Source organism: Physeter macrocephalus, chromosome 11, assembly GCF_002837175.3.
Source record: "Physeter macrocephalus isolate SW-GA chromosome 11, ASM283717v5, whole genome shotgun sequence".
Lineage (NCBI taxonomy): Eukaryota > Metazoa > Chordata > Mammalia > Artiodactyla > Physeteridae > Physeter > Physeter macrocephalus.
The window spans coordinates 149997519-150015602 of record NC_041224.1 but is presented as its reverse complement, the minus strand read 5'-3'; the positions used below and the strand labels follow the sequence as shown (position 1 = coordinate 150015602).

Sequence of the window (18084 nt, the reverse complement as noted above, 5' to 3'; positions counted from 1 at the left end):
ATACCCACAATGTCTTTTAAAAACATGTCTGTAAAGTGAAATTCCCGGTAACACCTTAGCATCCCACCCATGCCTATTAGAGAATTAGCATATGGAAAACCAAACCAATCACAAATGCTCTTCCCGACTGTGAGTCCTAAAGACTGAAGGCCAGCTGTGTCTGCTCCGCCTCCTGCTTTGGCTGCTGTCCAGAGCCAGCGATCATCAATGTAGATTCAAGTGGATATCCCCAAATCCACTGCCTTGCCCATAAAGTACAGCATGGAAAAGTCACAAACCCTGCCACATCGTAAGCAGCCATTTATGGATGAAGGCAGTATCTCCCTTTAGTTTTACAGATTCTATAACCAATTTTTCACATCAAAATTTATGACACATGGGCTGACAACAGGACAGAATATTAAAAATTAGGACCTCCCTGAGATATCTGGGCCATATGGTTGCCATGCCGACACCCTGCAATGCCAAACTATTGCCTCCAAGGTCCAGAAACAACTTGGCTGGCTTGGAATCCCCCAGACGTTGTGAAGACGGAGCTGCCTCCTGGCCCAGGCTGTTATGCAGACCCTCCCTTTTCCAGCTCAGCTCTCTGATTCCCCAGGGGCGTGATGATGATGCTTGTCTGAATTTTCTCAGCCTCTGTCAGCTGGACTAGCCACATCACTCCCTAAGAATCTGAAAATCCACATGCAGCACGTTCTGGCGCAACTAGACAGAGACGTGTTTTGGAATGGCAAGAAGACCAGTGAGAGGTTAACTACAGATTTCAAAGAGAAATTAAATCTTCAGCTGCACCTGCCCCTTTTAAGTTGAACAAAGGGTTTACCTCCTGGAGAAGCTGAACACACATTCCCCTGGCTCTCTAGTTATAGTCAGCTGGAGCTGGAATAAAGTATTAGTGGGACATGAAGCTTGGATCACTGCTCCCAGAGAGGGGCAGAAATCCTACTTCACTCATGTAACAGTACTTATTAAGTCTTGCTGTGCTCATCAAGGTGGGGAGTCAAGAAGCTTCCTGCATTGTCCCTGCTCGATAGCTTCCATTCAATGAGGAGACAGGCCAATGACTGAAAGTCCCACTGAAGCGAAATACCCGGAATATGGGAATACGATGCAAGGCTGTGTCAAAGGCAGGGTGTGACTAGGATCAATACCTATGGAACAGACATTCAGGGCTTAAAGCCTAAAAACAATGAGGGAGCTGGCTATGCCCGGAGTGGCCAGAGAAGGCTTGCGGCTCACTCCCAGGAACTTCCACTCTCCCTCTCTTCCTGCACCTCCATTCCTGTCTCCCCGATACTCCTTCACACTTTAAACTCAGCTTCCAGTTCACAGCCCTCTTCTAATCTGCAGCAAGTCAAACCCCATGGGAACAGGGAGAGGGCCGAGAGGATGTTCACTGCAGCCCCCATGACCTGCCCTTGCCACCCCTCAAAACGAGTGCCGCCCACCTCCAGCAATGCCCCCGCAAGCCCCCAGCACCATTCCCAGGCTCTCAGTCTGAGTGGCTTTCCCGGATTCTGAAGCAGAGGCACCTGTGATGAGACCAGCCTCAGGCTTTGAGCAGCAGTTAGTATCTCTGTGTTCTTCCCTTCCATTCCCCCTCCTCTCTCCCCTCTTCCTCCTCTTCCAGCTCAGACCCTCCCTCCATCACGTCACCACAGAGAAGGACAGAACATCTGGGCAGCCTGCCTCTCCCCTGCCACTCCAGGCCCGCCTACCCTGGACCAGAGCTGGCCCTCTCAGAGCGTAAGAACAGGGCAGCTTGGATGAGTCCCTGCTGTGGAAGCTCCCTGGGGGTATGGGGCCACTCCTGATTTGCCCAGTTCCCTGGGGGTATGGGGCCACTCCTGGTTTGCCCAGTTCCGACTTTAATCTGTCCACCCAGATCCCAACATTCTGGGATCTTTATACAGGAGGCTTTCCCTCATCAGCCTTTCCATCCAAACATCCACAAGTGCTTTGGAAACACTGTCTTAGTGGCAGGGACCCTCAGCCCAGAAAGGGACACTCCACCTAATCAGGCTCACCCCCAGAGAGCTCAACCAGATGGGGATCTGGGAATGGGGGAGTGGGGCTGGGGAAAACCCACAAACCCCAAGGTCTCCTCAGGCAATGCCTGGAAATATGGTTCTTTTGCAGGGGATTTTCACTTCTTTCCCGGTAGGTAACAAGAAAGGGAATCTGGGGCAGGATGGGACTATGAGAGCACTTCCACACCCACAACCGCCACTACAGACAACACACCGTATTCCTGGGGCTCAGCTGCCTCGGCACAAAGATCTCAGAGTCTACTCCACACAAGCCTTCGCCCTCCTGACCCTGCGCCTCTCCAGGAGCTCCTCACCCCTGCCTCCCCAGACTCAGACCTTTCAGAATGGCCACCCTGCTCCACTCCCCCACCCTCAGCTCCTCACTCTGCTCTCCTTCTTTCCGGCCCCCGCCGGCCAGGCTGCCCCCGGCCCAGCAGTCTGTCCTGCGAGTCGGGTCGCCCAAGAGTCTCGCCCACCATCCGCCCCCATCGGAAGACTGCGGCCCGCCTGAGCGCGCCTCTCGCGAGTTCCAGAGTCTCCCGTCTCAACAGGTGCCCCTGCCACACAGAGCCGGCTCCCGGGGCCCGGGCGGAGGCGGCGACAGGCACGCCCCAGCCCAGGTCCCCGGAGCGCCTGGGGGGCTCTCCCGCACCTCCGCCGAGGCCCCAGCCGTGCCCCGCCGCCTTGGTTTCCCCGCTTGCATTGCGGTCGCGGGGCTGACCTCGTGAGAGGCAATCTCCGAGCCTGGGCGCAGACACTGCTAGTTCGCGCGTCGTGATGGACTGGTGTTGTTGGGGCGTGGGACGCCTTCAGGACGAGACCTTTCCCCGACCCGGAGAACCCCGGGGGTGATAGTGGGGAGTCCTCCGTGCCCCCCAAAAAAGCAGGTTCAAGTTGACCCGGGCTGAGAAGGGAGCTCAAAGTCCAGCAAGCCCCTAGCGACCCTGCCTCACCCAGCGCACCCACCCCACGTCCTTTGCCCCCGAGAGGCTGAAGGGGGGTGCGCACGACCACCTACGCGCTTAGCAGCGAGTGGTTCCCACTGCCGGCTCGCCGCGCGCAAGGTCCGGCCGCCTTCGGGGGCGAGTGAGGCGCGGGCAACCCCTAGCCCTCGGCCCCCGGCCCCCGGCCCTCGGCCCCCGGCCCAGGCTGCGCAACGCCCAGAGAGCCGCCACGTTCCCAGTCGCGCTTGCACGCCGGGCCCACCAAACTTGCAGTACTTTCTCCCAGCCCCCACCCGCTGTCACCCTCCCTCCATCCGTGCGCCCTGGCCCCGCTAGCCCTACAGAGGTTGCCATAACAACGGACAGGAATGCTCCAACGTATACAAAGCCGGCGGGGCGCGGCGGGCACGCAGCCCCCGGCCCGGCCCCTCGCCCTCTGCTGCCGCGCGGGGCTAGGACGCGCGCCGCGGCTCCCCGGCCGGCCGGCCGGCCGCCCGGCTCGCAACGCGTACTCACAATGAGCGGGATGGTACGGTCCTCCCGGAGCTGTTCCGGCCTCCCGCCGGCCCTCTGCGCGCCCCGGCCGCCGGAGGATGCTGCGTGGGCTCGGTTGTCCTGCCATAAGTAGTAGAAAGTGCCCAGGATCCAGGCTACGGTCAGAATGGCGATGGCATTGGCGCGGATCTTCCTCATGGTGGGCGGCTGGGCGCCCGGAGTAGGGGCCCGGGCCGGCGTGCTCTCGGAGCCGGGGCGGGGGCACTCGCAGCCCCAGCTGTTTGTTTTCGCTCGCGCCGGGCTGCTCAGTCCCGCAGAGCAGAAAAAGGAGAGAGGTGGGGGTGGGGGGGTGATAGGGAGAGACAGGAGCACGGAGCGATCCTCACGGTCCTAATGCCCTTCAGCCCGAGGCGCGCGCCTCCCGCGGGCGCCCATTCATTCGCGCGCAGAGCCCGCCCCCCGCTCCAGTCCCGGCCGGCTGCGGGGCCGCTGCGCCCCGGGAGAGGAGCGTAGCGGGTGCAAAGCGGCGCCGGAGGAAGGCCCGGCGAGGCGGACGCCCGCGGCGGAATGGCGACGGGCCAGAGCCAGTCTCGGCTCCAACGGCTCGGCGACCGAGCTCCTGGCGGCTGCCCGCGCGCGGCCCTGGTCTGTCCCGCCTACCTCCACCCACCCCCGGACCGAGCGGCCCTGAGTCACCGGTTGGAGATGCGCGACCCCGGCCCGGGCCCGCGCTGCGGAGCCGCCTTTCTGGACTGCGCTCTGAACTGAGCTCTGGAACAGGGTTTAAGGTGTGTTCGGCGAATCTTTGGAAAGGGGCGGCTGGGCGGGAGGAGAGTCTGGAGTTTGCACCGGAATCCTCCGCAGCCTAGGATTCCGAGCCGCCGGAGGTCCCGCCCCGAGGAGGGATTGGAAGCTGGTGCACTTGACATTCGAAGAGAGCGAAGGGGAAGAGACGCTGCTTCACAGCCAGTAAAAGGAGAATGGGGGTACAACCACCCCACCTTTTCCGTTGGCCTGGGGCTCCCAGCTTTCATGATGCTTCCTTCCACCCCGCCTCGTTGTCCCCTGGACAGCCCTGGGGTATTATCATCACCATTTTTCATCAGGAAGAAGGGAGGCGGCCAGAGAGGCTGGAAGATTCGCCGGAGACCACACGACTAATTAGTGGGCAGAGCCCAGCCTAGAAACCACCTCTCCGTCTGACACTTTGAACAAAGTGCAAAACACGGTGTTGAGAGACACAGACACAGAAATCATTGAGATTGTGCCCCAGCCCCGGTGGCATTGAGAATCTGATGTGAACTACTCTCATTCCGGGCAGAAGGCAAGGTGGGCTAAATTAGTTCTAGGAGATCAGCACAGTATCAGGGACAGAACAGACGCTCAGATGTTAAATAAACAAACCAGGCAGGGATCACAGAGGAAAAATATTGTATTGCAAGGTGGTCTTAGGGGAAGGCTTCTCACAGAAGGTAGATAAATCCTTTGAATAAATTCTTAAGAGGCAGGAAAGGGAGGACAGGGCAGGATGTGCTGCATGAACAGCATGAGCAAAGGTCCAGAGGATGAAAGTACTTGATGTTTTCAAGGAAGAGATCTACCTGGCGGTGCCACGGCCCAGGATGCTGGGAAGTTATTCGTGGGAGTTGAAGTTGGCCAGGCTGGGCGAGTCTGGACTCAGGAGGCCCTTTTATGTGAGAGACAGGGTTGTCAGGGAGTTTGCATCCTGCTGGTGATCCTGGACACTGGCTCATCTGAAGGACCACATTGGCTCCTGGCCTCTGAATGAAGCTACCTCGGGAGTCAGGCAGATGGTGAGGTCACAGTTCATGCTTTCCCCCAACCACCTCCTTCAGCATTTCCCTGTTTCTCCAGCACTCAGGACTGAAGCACTTTTGTAAGAGATGCTCAGTACACTTCGGTTGGAGTGAAGTGAATTGAAGGAAGAAAACCTGAATGGGTTTTTTGCTGCAGAAAAGTCATTGTTTTAACTGCAATACCCTTTTTTCACTCAGAAGGCTAACCACGAGGACAAGTCCAAAAATGGCGCTACCAAGAGAGTGACCCTAGAAAGAAGGGGACACATAAAGGAGGGCCTCACAAAGAGATCTGTAAGAATAGCGGGGAATCTGAGGCCTGAGCTGTGTGGCAGTCAGGAGCAATAAGAGATGGTGTGGAGATGCAGGCCAGCCTTGCTCTCCCAGGTTTCCCTTGCCTGGGGAGTTTAATTAGACTGCAGTAGGGACAAGGATTCACTTCCATAGACCAAGATAACCACTGTCAAGCCACTGCCTTGTTTCTGCAGCAATCATGGGGCAGACCCCATGGTCATGTTCTCTGTGGGAAGCTAGGGAGACTTGCTCCTTAGGAATCAGGCCCCACAGCCATCTCTAGATGATGAGAAAATGTAAGGGCACTGCCCTTCTGGTGTCCCTACCCCCATACAGGCTCTCAGGTCAGCCAGGTGGGAAGACCTGGGGAATGACCCTTTGTTGATATAGGCTGCTCCTCTCATCCCAGCCTGGTCTATTATGTCTAGCTGCCTTTGGTCTTGAAAGAACCAGATGAGAGGATGTGGGATCCAAAGACATCACATCAACCCATAGTGAGAGGCTCCAAAGTCACCCCTAGGCATGGAGGATGAAGCTGGACCATGCCAAACCGAAATCAGGCTGATGGGTTACTGATGGCTCCAGAAGGAGGGCTCCATGAGGAGAGGGAGGGAAGGAGGAGCTGGAACTTGGCAGGTTTCTACAAGTCTTACCCCTTATTCCTCAGGGCTCAGTGGTGAGGATGCTATACATCTGCACCAAATTGTCACTGCCTGGTAGCTCTGTCTCAAAGAGAAGGCTTCTCTACTCACACCCCACCACCAAGAAAAACCCAAAAAAACACCTAGGAGTGTAGCCTTTCTGGAAGGTGTTAGACTTCATAGCTAGCTCTTCCTTAAATGAGCACAGTAAACTTCCCTGGGGGTGGGTGGTGGAGGTAAAGTGGCAGGTGATTACCTCACTCACTGGACTCAGAAATTTGATATAGACAGAGGCTGAGTGATGGGTCTCCAGCCACAGGCACACTGGAAGAGCTGGGAACCTGCAGCTGCCACCTCGGCTACAGCCCATGGTCATTCTTCCAGATTCTAATCCCAAAGAGGCACAGAGCTGAGCCTCAGCCCCTCCCTGCGATGGATTTCAGTGTTCAGAGGTGACTGGGGGCATTGTTCCCTCTCTGGGCCTAGCTAGCAGAACCACAGAATCAAAGCAACACCTAAGAGACGTAGTGTTGCCTAACATCATTGAACTTCGAAACCAACAAGAGTGATAATAATAGCTACAGTTCACTAGTACCTAGCAGGTGCCAGCTGCTGTGCTGGCATCACACACACATTATCTCTAAAGCCCCCGCAACCTGCAGGAGAGGACGCTGAGGCTCAGAGAAGCCCTCGATTGCTGAGATTCATACAGCAGGTGGGTGGAGGGACTGGGTTCAAACCCATTTTCCATGCCAGCGTTTGGGCACCAGTGCCGGGCTTCTGAGGCCACCGGGCAGTCTGCAGGGTGGTAGAAGTTCTGCATGTAGGGACCTCACTTCCCTCTCTGGACCTCCGTTTTCTTTTCAGAAAAAGAAGGGTTGCCGAGAGATGACCTCCAGGGTCCCTCCAGCTGTGCCATTTTGGACTTCCAGTTGTCTCCCTTGTCACAGTGCTCTCAGGCATGGTCCCCTTCTCTTTAAAGCTGCTGAAGCCAGCACTCAGGTAAGCTGGGCAAAATGTCATGTGGCCCTGGCGCTCCCAGAGGTCCCAGGGAACTGTCTGCCCCTGTGAATTTGATGTGTGGATTTGGGGATTGGGGTTGGTAACAGAGGGCAGAAAGGGTATAGGTCAGTGTGAAGCCCGAGCTCTGGAAAAGAGGAGCCAGGGATGGTGAACAGCATGTACGTTACCATGAAACAGACACTGTGCCAATACACGATCTCAGAATACTCACGATGACCCTGTGAGGAAGGCTCGACCCTCTCCATCTCACAGATGAAGAGACTGATGCCTGCAGAGGTCACCCAGCCATCAGGTGGCAGGTACGCTACCCACTGCCAGCTGTCCCCACTTAATGCACCAGCGTATCTAAGGAAAAGTTTTTTATAAGTTAAGTTTCTACAAACCATTATAGATCAAGTTGAGGACCTGGGTCTTTGAAAGGAGCTCAGTTCTTTATTAGTCATCATTCTGTTTGTCTGAGAACCGTGGCTTTTTATATCAGTTTCTGCCACTGGAGTGTAAGCTCCATGAGGGCAGGGGTTCTTGTATGTTTTGTTCACCTGTCTCCCCAGTGCTTAGAACACTGCTTGGTGTATATAGTCCATGCTCATTGAGTATTTTTTTTAATGTAAGTTTATTGTTATTTTATTTATTTATTTTTGGCTGCATTGGGTCTTCGTTGCTGCTTGTGGGCTTTCTCTAGTTGCAGCAAGCGGGGGTTACTCTTCGTTGTGGTGCGTGAGCTTCTCATTGCAGTGGCTTCTCTTGTTGCGGAGCATGGGCTCTAGGTGCACGGGCTTCAGTAGTTGTGGCGCGTGGGCTCAGTAGTTGTGGCTCACGGGCTCTAGAGCGCAGGCTCAGTAGTTGTGGCGCACGGGCTTAGTTGCTCCGCGGAATGTGGGATCTTCCCGGACCAGGGCTCGAACCCGTGTCCCCTGCATTGGCAGGTGTATTCTAAACCACTGCGCCACCAGGGAAGTCCCTCATTGAGTATTTGTTGGTGGAAGGAAGGAGGGAAGAAGATGGGCAGGGTACTCAGTGCAGCATGCATTTCTGTCTTAGGTCAAGCACCTGAGAGATGGTGCAGGACTAGAACCCAGAGAAAGGGCGCAACTCGTCTGGGTCAGTGTGGGCCGGTGTAGTGAGTAACCCAGGTTCCCTCCCAGCGCTTCCGCAGGAGCAGCTGGCTGCCCCACAACCATGGGGCCAGGAGCCAAACCCCGCTGCCCCAGATGAGGGGGTGAGAAAATCCTCTGTGGTTCCATCAGAAGTCAGGGAAGGAATGACCCCGATTTGGTGAATAACTGCAGGAACTACAAAAGTTATTACTGATCATGAAATGACCCAGCTGCTACATTTGGGAATAATAGCATTGCAGAGTTTGAGGGCTAATTAGAAATGTGTCAAATGCTTTTTCTTAACAGCAAGGAACTCCTACAAAGGAGAAATGCATAAATAAAGCCAGCTGGTCAGCAGAATTGGTCCCCGAGGCAGAGCCCTTTGCAAGGCCTATCTGACCTCCCTATCTCACTGCCTGTCTCCTTTGCCCCTTCCCCTCCTCCACAGCCTCTGTGGAGCTGAGTGGCAAAGATCCTCAGAGCAGACCAGCGGGCCCAAAATGTCAGGCCACTGCCTGTTACATGCCTGTCTCTCGCCCTCGAATGGGAGTTCCTCTGGGCCTGGCAGCCTTCTTTTGTGTATCACCAGATTCTAGCACAGCATGGGCCATCATGGCAGCTCTCACTAAGTATCTGTGCAATGAGTAAATGAATGAATAAGTATCTAGGGCAGCAGCCTGCTGCGACTCCCCATTCTGTCCCACTAAAATGCCACCTAGCCCACTCAGATGGTAAGCCAATATGCCTGTTTGCCCATTAGGGTGGTATTTCCGGTCCCTTTCTTCCCTTTGCTTCTCGAATGCCTACCATGCCAGGCACTTCTAGGTTCCAGGAATACAAAAACGAACAAAACCTGATTCCACCGCCTGAGGAGCCCAGTAACTGATAATGGGGAAATAGGCACAAACGGTCACAAAAGGGTATAACAGAGCTCTAGTCAAACACAAAGGGGACTTCATCACGAGGAAGAAGTCATCTGAGAGCTGAGTATTAAGGATAAGAGGTGGACAAGATGTGGAAGGGCATTCTGCACAGAGCAAGAGCAAACAAAGGAACTAACGTGTGGAAGTGTATGGGAGGGAACACAGGAAATGGTCAGCGGTTTGGTGTGTACAGGGTAGGGAGTGGTGATGGTAACGAGACTAGAGAGGTAGATGGGCCAGTTAACAGATGTCTTGTATGCTTTTGTAAGAAGTTTGGACTTATTCTGGTAAGCCATGGAGAGCCACCCAAGATTTAGTAACGGAATGACATGATCAGTTATAAATTTTAGTGAAGAGGCTGGAGACTAGTGGTAGGGAATTACAATGACTTTGCAATAGTCCCAGCAAGCAGTGCTGTGGGCCTGAGTTAGGACAGAAACACTGGAGCAGAAGAGAAAGAGGGTAGACTCAAAGGATTTGGGGATCAGCTGGAGGCGGAGGTGAGAGAAAGGATTTGAGAATAACATGTACATTTCTTGCGTAGGAGACACGTGCTTTGGTGTAAGGTAACCACTAACTGAAATGGGGAACACAGGAGGAGGAGCAGATTTGGGAGACTTGTTCAATTGAGCTTGAGTTCTCTGTGGTCTGCCAAGGAAGGGAGCTGTAAATCCGGGTCTGGTCCTCAGGTGAAGAGCAGAAGAGGCCAGTCAGGTCGAGAAGAGAAAACCAGAACACAGCTGGGGCAAAGACGTAGCTGGGAGGCTGCCCGTGTACCCAGCACCTAAGCATGGGGGAGAGGCCGTGTGCACCAGAGATCAGGACTTTTGGATCCCTCGTGTGAAGATGAAGAGACAGAATTGGCTTTTTTTCTCCCCCCTGCCTGTCAGATGCCCTGATTCAAGCCCTGGACCCAGGCTGTCAGGCACACTCATCTTTTTATCAAGGACCTCATCATCTCATACATGTTAGGATGGACCTCTACACCTAGGGCCGGAACAAAATTTGGCTCAAAAATAGGTCAGGTGATAAGACCAGAGAGCATTTGAATTGAAAAGAGACCCGTGGTCCTGGTCCTGCCTTTCCTTCCATCTAATGGTGCCTACAATCGAAACCTCCATTTTCCTTGAGAAACTGGGAAGTGGAAACTAAGGGAATGTTCCCAGGATTGGTATATAATTTGAAGCTCTCAGCAAGGCTGAAAATACCCATCGATATATTCTGAAGTGTAATTTCCACTCCCTTACCAGCCAAAATAATTGAAGAGGAAGAAAAAGCTGTTAATGCAGGAGGCGTGTGACATCAGATCCACTTTGCCTGGAAATTTACCATTTCAAAGCAATTGAGGGTTTCTACAGCCAATGTTTATAGTCATACATGTCCCCTCTCACTGGAGCCACCCTCTGAAGTGATCAAAAGGCCCATCAGTCTGGCTTGGACACTGAAATTGTACACAGTGTCTGGAGCTGATGTGAAAGCAGAGAGAATTTTAAAAATTATGCTGCCGTTTTGTCAGCACATAAATCTTGGGATGTTTCATCCTGGTAGGTGGTAGAAACAGTTGGGGCTACCAGTGCTCATGGGGCCAGTGGTGGCAGGGCTCCGTGGTGGCCTGGCCAGGCACAACTTCTGCTCTCCCTTGGCATCCCTGTCCCCGTGTCCCTGCACAGACTGTCCTCTTCCTCTAGTCTAGGTTGGCATTTCTTCCTCTTGCCCAACCAAAGATGCCTGCCTCTGCCTGCATCCCAGTGACAGTGGGTCTGAGGGCCGCAGGTTCTTCAGCAGAGTGGGGGGTCGGGCCACCTCTCACAGCCTCTGCTGGGCTCAGCAGGACAGACAATAGACTTTACAGACGTCTGTCTTCTGTCTTCTGCCAGTGCCAGCGTCTGTGTGTGTGTGTGTGTGTGTGTGTGCACGCACACGCTATTTTTCAGTTGGAATTGGACTTCAGGTTTTTCCTGGAATTACTGATTTCTTTCCCTATATTTGTGTCCAGTGGAGGAAATTTCTCAATCCGTGTCCAAGCATTTGTCTCTCCTTCCATTTCTGAATCACATACCTTTACAAAGGCCACTACCTAAAGACAGAGCATTTAGTATGTTCTTGGGCAACTGGGATGACTGGGAGGTAGGGAACCAGGGTTTTCGTCCTAGGTGTGCCATAGGCTAGCTTGGTGACCCTGGAAAAGTCACTTATCTGGACCCCTTACTTATGTTTCAAATGAGATCTCTGGTACAAAAGAATTTGGAAGGTCCTTTCTAGTGCTGGTATTTTAGAATTCTGTTTACTTATTTTAATTTTGTAAACCATTCCCTGCCCCAGCAAGAATTATTGGCAAATAAACCGAGATACAATTTTCTTTATTATCATTAGGTCCCCCGGCCCATATTACATACATACATATACACCCAGACAATTTAAAATGTTCCACTGCATGAAGAATCTGAAAATTTCCAGAATACAGCAAACTAAAAAGGAGAAATTGGAAGAATGTTCAAGAATTTGTTACATCCAGGGACACCTCTGAGGAAGGGGACCCAAGGTGAACAGGAGTGGGAGATTTCACTGCATATATTCTTTTGTACCTTTTGAATTTTTTGCCACATGCATTTATTACCTCTTCAATTAAAAACTTTTTTAAGCAAGAGTTTTCCTTTCTCTTTCTTCGAACACAGGCCCCTCTGCAGCTTAGTTCCTAGCGGGGGAGGAGCCCATGATGGGGCTGGCCTCATTCTCTGGAAGCCACCCCTCAGCCCAAGCCCTCTGGCTAGGTTAGCCAACATCCCTGCTCCCCTGGCTGCCCTGTGTGCCTGGAGGGGGTCTCTGGGTGCACACTGCTGCTGGCTGCCCTTGCTGGGGAGTGCCACCACTCCTACTCTTGGTGGCACTCCAGCTGGACTGTCCAGCTGGTAGAGGGCCTCTATTCAAGGTGCTCCATTAAGGGGCTGGCCTTCATGGCCCCAGCAGCCAGACAGGCAAAGGGCCTAAGAGTTCAGCATAGGCGGAAGTGCATCCAGCCTTAAATCCTCCAGATCTCGCCATTCCCTTTCAAAGACAGACTGCCTTTTTTTTTTCCCTTTTTAATATTTATTTAGTTAGTTAGTTGCAACGGGTCTTAGTTGCAGCAGGCAGGCTCCTTAGTTGCGGCACATGGGCTCCTTAGTTACGGCAGGTGGGCTCCTTAGTTGCAGCTCGTGGGCTACTTAGTTGAGGCTCGCCGGCTCTTTAGTTGGGGCATGCGAACTCTTCGTTGCAGCATGCATGTGGGATCTAGTTCCCTGGCTAGGGATCGAACTCAGGCCCCCTGCATTGGAAGCGCAGAGTCTTATCCACTGGGCCACCAGGGAAGTCCCCAGACTGCCTTTTGTTTTGTGTTGTTTTCTGGTGCTAATATAACATGAAGACAGAAACATGAAAGAGAAAGAACAAAAGGGCCAGAGAAGAGTGAGGAGAAAGGGTCTCTAAGGTGCTCTCTTCTCTTCTGGCCCCAACCCCACTCTGCCTGCCTCTGCTCGGCAGAGCTGGGCTGCAGCATCCCTGGCAGGGTCCCACATCCCTGGTTTTCTCCCCCGATGCCAGCTCCTCCTCAGCTTTCCCTCACGACATCCAGCTTCCACCTGGCCTTCTTCTTCCACCTCCTTTGCCGATTGTCACCTGCGATGGGTGCTGGGCCACTCCACCCCTCCTGTCATCTCTGATTCCTCATCCTTTGGCTTGCCTACTGCACTGCCACCCTGCCCAGAAACAGCTGCCATCTTTAAGGTCCACTTCCCAGACTGGAGCCGCTACCTGTCCTACAACTGGGATTGCTCAAGGTGGAGTCCTCCACCCTCCATTCTCTTTCCAGGGTCTATAAAGCCCAGGTTGGGGCAAGAGGACAATTGAGAAGCCATGACAGAGTCAGACAAGGAGCAGCAGATAGAGATGTGCTTTTGAGAGAGGGAACAGAAACAAGAGTCCAGGAGATGAAAAGATACAGCGCGCGAGGAAAAACAGCTTCAGGGAAAGAAAAAGCAGAGAGCGAAAACCAATAAAAGTGTAATAAATACTAAAACCAGAAAGGCCCGAACAGAAACCATCCAGAGAGCAAGGGAGTTAGGTCAGAGGGGAGGAGCAGGAAGGGAGGGGGTGGTCGGCACTTGCGGGGCTGGAGGCCAGAGAAATGGTGCAACAGAAATCTCTCAGGAAGGGTCACTCACCTCCCAAGCTGTTGGGCTTATTGGCTGCAGCAAGCAGAATCTATTTAAAACACACCAGGCGTTTTGCCTCGTTCTGTTTCCCTGCCCAGAAAGAGCTGGAGCCAAAGCCTTAGGGAACCATTCCAGCGTTAGGACCTTGCATGGACCACAGGGCTGAGATCATGAAGATCCACTGCCCTATGTAGGAATCACCCACCTCTCCCTGCACACACGCGCTGCCAGGCCACTCAACTCACAGCATCCTGATTGCAGTCCCAAAGGTTACTTGTGTCATGCACTTCCACTGGGAAGGAAAGACTCAGTGACTTCCTTCATTCTGTCTTCAAGCTTGTCAGAAAACAGATGCTGCTCAAATGTGACAGCTGCTCTAAAGGGATGCTCAAAGGGAGCTCCCTGACCAGTGGGAATATACTTAATGATAACTGGAGAGGCCTTGGGTGATTAGATTACAGCAAGACAAAGTAGAGAGCATGAAAGGACATCAAGGATAAAATGGCCGTAGGGAAACCATATGGGATTTGAAGTGGAAAACCGTTCCCCGGGCTGTGTATCTTTTGGGAATCTCTGATCTGGAGAAGACCTGACCCCTCATCCACCTGTCACAGAGGAGTACAAAATAAGGTGGCCGCTAGGAGATGCGGCCAAACCATGCAAGCTATGTTTTCTCCCCAGCTGAGAGGGTGGGTCTGAGAGGTTCTTCCTTCCCTGGCTCTTCAGCCCATATATTGTATAAAATACTTTTCAAGGCTGAATATAAGTCCTCTGCTTTGCATGGGATTTACATTCTTGAGAAACTTAGTGTACAAATCAAATGAAATTTTGCCTGCCAGAGAAGTTGGCTTTTCAAAATAAATTTGAGGTCAACCTTATGTTTAAAAAGAAGGATGGCTTTTGAAGGTGAATAATCATCCTGGTTCATGTTTGTAACTCTGGAATTTTGAACGACTGATTTGGATGGATGTAGGGGGTGGAGGATGGGACTATCTAAAGATCCATCTATGGGTTGCTTTTAGGTTGCAATTTAAACCTTACTTTAAAACAAACGCAAAACTTAAGCAGATAGGTGTGTTGCAGGAGCTACTGCTAAAGAAATAAGAATTAAAATAAAATTTTATTACAGAAAATTTCAAATATATATTAAAAGAAGTAGAAAGCCTAATGTAAAGAACCCAGCCTACTTCTTTTCGGCTGGAACGGCCATCTTCCAGTAATTTTCCAAAATGATCAACACAAAGGGAAAGAGGAGGGGCACCCACTACATGTTCTCTAGGCCTTTTAGAAAACATGAAGTTGCTCCTTTGGCCACATGCATGCGAATCTACAAGAAAGGTGATATTGTAGATATCAAAGGAATGGGCACTGTTCAAAAAGGAATGCCCCACAAATGTTACCATGGCAAAACTGGGAGAGTCTACAATGTTACCCAGCATGCTGTTGGCATCACTGTAAACAAACAAGTTAAGGGCAAGATTCTTGCCGAGATAATTAATGTGCATATCGAGCATATTAAGCACTCTAAGAGCCGAGATAGCTTCCTGAAACGGGTGAAGGAAAATGATCAGAAAAAGAAGGAAGCCAAAGAGAAAGGTACTTGTGTTCAACTGAAGCACCAGCCTGCTCCACCCAGAGAAGCACACTTCGTGAGAACCAATGGAAAGGAGCCTGAACTGTTGGAGCCCATTCCCTATGAATTCATGGCATGATGGGTGTAAAGAAAATAAAAGACCTGGACTGTGAAAAAAAAACCCAAAAAACCCAGCCTAGACAATTATCAACTCATGGCCAATCCTGTGAGAACCATGGACTTTGGAGCCAGAAGACAGATCCAGAGTATGAACTTTACAGTACAAAACTAATAGGATTAATCTTACTGAGGCTGCAGGATCCAAGTTTCTGCACAAATGCCCTAGACTAGAGCCTAGAGTATGGGGAGAAGGGCAGAGAAATTCTTATTTAGCAATCAAAGAAGAAACCTGAGACTTAAAAAAAAAAAAAAAACCCCAAAACCCACGCACATTCACATTCTGTCTCTGTCTCTCTCTGAAGGACGCACAATGCACAAGTAATAGTAACAGTGGTTATTGTCAGGGAGGGAAAGGACTGGGGAGGAGATTCCTTTTTCATTATACATTTAAAAAGAAATTTTGTACTATGTGCACATATTACCTATTCTTAAAAGTAACTTGTTAAAAGCAAACATCACGAAGCTTTGCAGCACCCAAGTCCCCTAGGTGTGACAAAAGGACAAACTGCCTGGACTCAGACCACCAAATGTTATCACATTTTGACCTGGATTTGCTGTGTTACAGTACTCTGCTCAGTTACATGAATGGACAACCTCCCAACCCCACGCTGTACATCATCAGGATGTATGTTTCATGTAATATAAAAAACTCCAGCCCTTAATAATTACACGGGTGTATACATTTGTAAAAATTCACTGAGCTGTACTTGTAAAATTTGTACACTTTATTGTATGTTCATTATATTGTACTCCAATAAAGTATTATTAACAGCAACAAAAATCCCAGCCTTTGTGTACAAATAAACCAAAGAATCACCATTTGGGGGTTTATTGGGTTGGCGGTTCGGAGAAAACTGTTGTTTTAAGAAAACAACACGCTGCGGACTCTCTGCAAAAACTTGCTCTTTGGAAACTACCACTACAGCATGTGCTTTTGGTTAAGCATTCCATGGCTGAAACGCAACTCGATGCTAAAATGCCGAGAGGATGAGGCAAAATCTTGGCCAAGGTCAAGCTCTGCTGATGGTTTGAGAGGGGGATGGCAGCCAACTCTCTGCACTTGTATAACATTTAAAAAAGGAAAAACTAACCCCAAGTCATCTTCTGTTCCTTTTCTGAGCCAACTTTAGTCTTGCTCATTGTATCCGAGAACTCAGAGGGAGCCATATGTGCTACAGCTCAGGCTGACCAAACCTCCAGGGCCAAACATACAGATCTTGATTAGAAAGGAACTAAGCCAGCTGACTGGGGCTCCAGTTGGCTCTATGAGATTTAACAAAAGATGTCAACATTTTAGATGAAGTTAGGGTCCATCTAGGAGAGGGCAGAGAAGTATACTTTAGCCTCTCTTTTGGCTATCTGGTCATTTTTTCTGGAACATCAACAAAATGACCCCAATTTGGTAGAAATGTCTACATCGAAGTGATTATTGTGAAAAAAGCCTCAAGTTTAGCATACTTGGTACAAATAAATCTGTGCTACAAAAAGAAAAGCTAATACACTATACCCCTTTGGGACTGAAACTAAGCACAAGGATGGAATGGAAAATGTATTTCCTGCCAGGTCACAGGGAATGGATATATAGGAAATGGGAAAAATGTCTCTCAGCAGCTTATAAAATACAAACTTTTCATTTTGCACATGTCCCGTCTCACTGGTGGCCAGGCAAAGGTAAGCAGGACAAAGTCCCAGGCAGGTCAGGGTTATACAAAGGCAGGCCCCAGAGACTTCTCAAGTCTCCCTGGGAGTTAATCTTGTCTTAGGACTCACAGATGGAGAACAATGTGTTAACACAGTGGACCCCTCAAATTTTCTTAGGCAGTCCTGACAACATAAAAAAAGAGAATATTTTTAACTTATTGGTTTAATGTTTTCCTTTTCAAGTATCCAATTCCATTCAATTCTCTCTCTATGGCACAGCCTTAATTTCTCCTATCTTTAAACTGAGAAACCTTCTTCCCCTCCTCACCCCCCGCCAACATCCCCCCATTTACAACACTTGGCAAAAGTTGCCTCATTTCTACTCTGTGCTTTTCCCATATTAAGCCTTACAGCTCTGGCGATGTGGGTGAAGATAAAGATTTCTCTTCTTTCTTTACTGTTAAATAGTGAACTGAATAGAAATGTGAGTTCCCTAAGGCCACACAGTACAACTCTGGTGAGAAGAGTATTTTGACCTCCAGTGGAGCTCCAGATGGAGGGAGCAGGCTTCTCCCTAGTCAACGAGGCCAGGAGGACACCGTGTGTCATCCTGCTTCCCTCGCCCCCTTCCTTTCACGCACAGCCTCCACTCCCAGGGCTGGGGGTGGGATGAGAGTGTGCGATGAAGCAGAAGGTACACGGCACCCAAGGGAAAGTGCCACATAAAGAAACGGTGGGATATATTACAGAGTGCTACACTAGTAGGGCCCCTACAGCACATCTAATTCAAACTCCTAATTTTACAGGTACAGAAAGGAGTCCAGAAAAGTTAAGTGATTGGTCCAAAGACACACAGCTGATGACCACAACCAGAACCCAGGTCACCAACCCACTCCTCTGATCCTCCAACACACTATACAACTGAGTTTAGGAAAAAGCAAAATATAAAGTCCATAGACTATACTGCCATCACCCCCACCAACCAAATAAATGTACCTTCTTTAAAACTACCTGTGTCTCAATCTCCTATTTCTTTTCAGCCCTGTTAGCTTACTAAGCTCAAATTTTGGATTCTTATCCAGCACTTAATAGATACCCTGGTGGTCTGAGTAGTCAGAATCCCAACTCTGCCCCAGCATGTTGCAGCCTGAGAAGGGAGATCTCTGGGAAACAGGAGTAGAATACAACTAGCCTCTCCAACTCAGGAATATCTGAACCACACATCACGCTTAT

General features: G+C 50.8%; 2 protein-coding genes and 1 long non-coding RNA gene across 3 annotated transcripts in view; 2 read left to right on the top strand and 1 right to left on the bottom strand.

Moving 5' to 3' along the window:
* Positions 1-3851, bottom strand: part of GALNT16 (polypeptide N-acetylgalactosaminyltransferase 16) — a 104520-nt gene extending 100669 nt beyond the window's left edge. The window contains exon 1 of the mRNA XM_024116267.2: positions 3494-3851. Within this exon, the coding sequence (XP_023972035.1) occupies positions 3494-3670 (177 nt within the window). The 5' untranslated portion in view covers positions 3671-3851. The remainder of the gene's footprint in view (positions 1-3493) is intronic.
* A 302-nt stretch (positions 3852-4153) lies between these two features.
* Positions 4154-18051, top strand: LOC114487072 (uncharacterized). The gene is made up of 3 exons (XR_008618692.1): positions 4154-4260; positions 7092-7226; positions 17658-18051. It is a non-coding gene; the product is annotated as an uncharacterized lncRNA (long non-coding RNA).
* On the top strand, positions 14672-15230 carry LOC102976272 (60S ribosomal protein L21-like). The gene has a single exon (XM_055088561.1). It carries the CDS (start codon positions 14687-14689, stop codon positions 15167-15169), a length of 483 nt encoding a protein of 160 aa, XP_054944536.1. The 5' UTR covers positions 14672-14686; the 3' UTR covers positions 15170-15230.
* Positions 18052-18084: the final 33 nt, after the last annotated feature.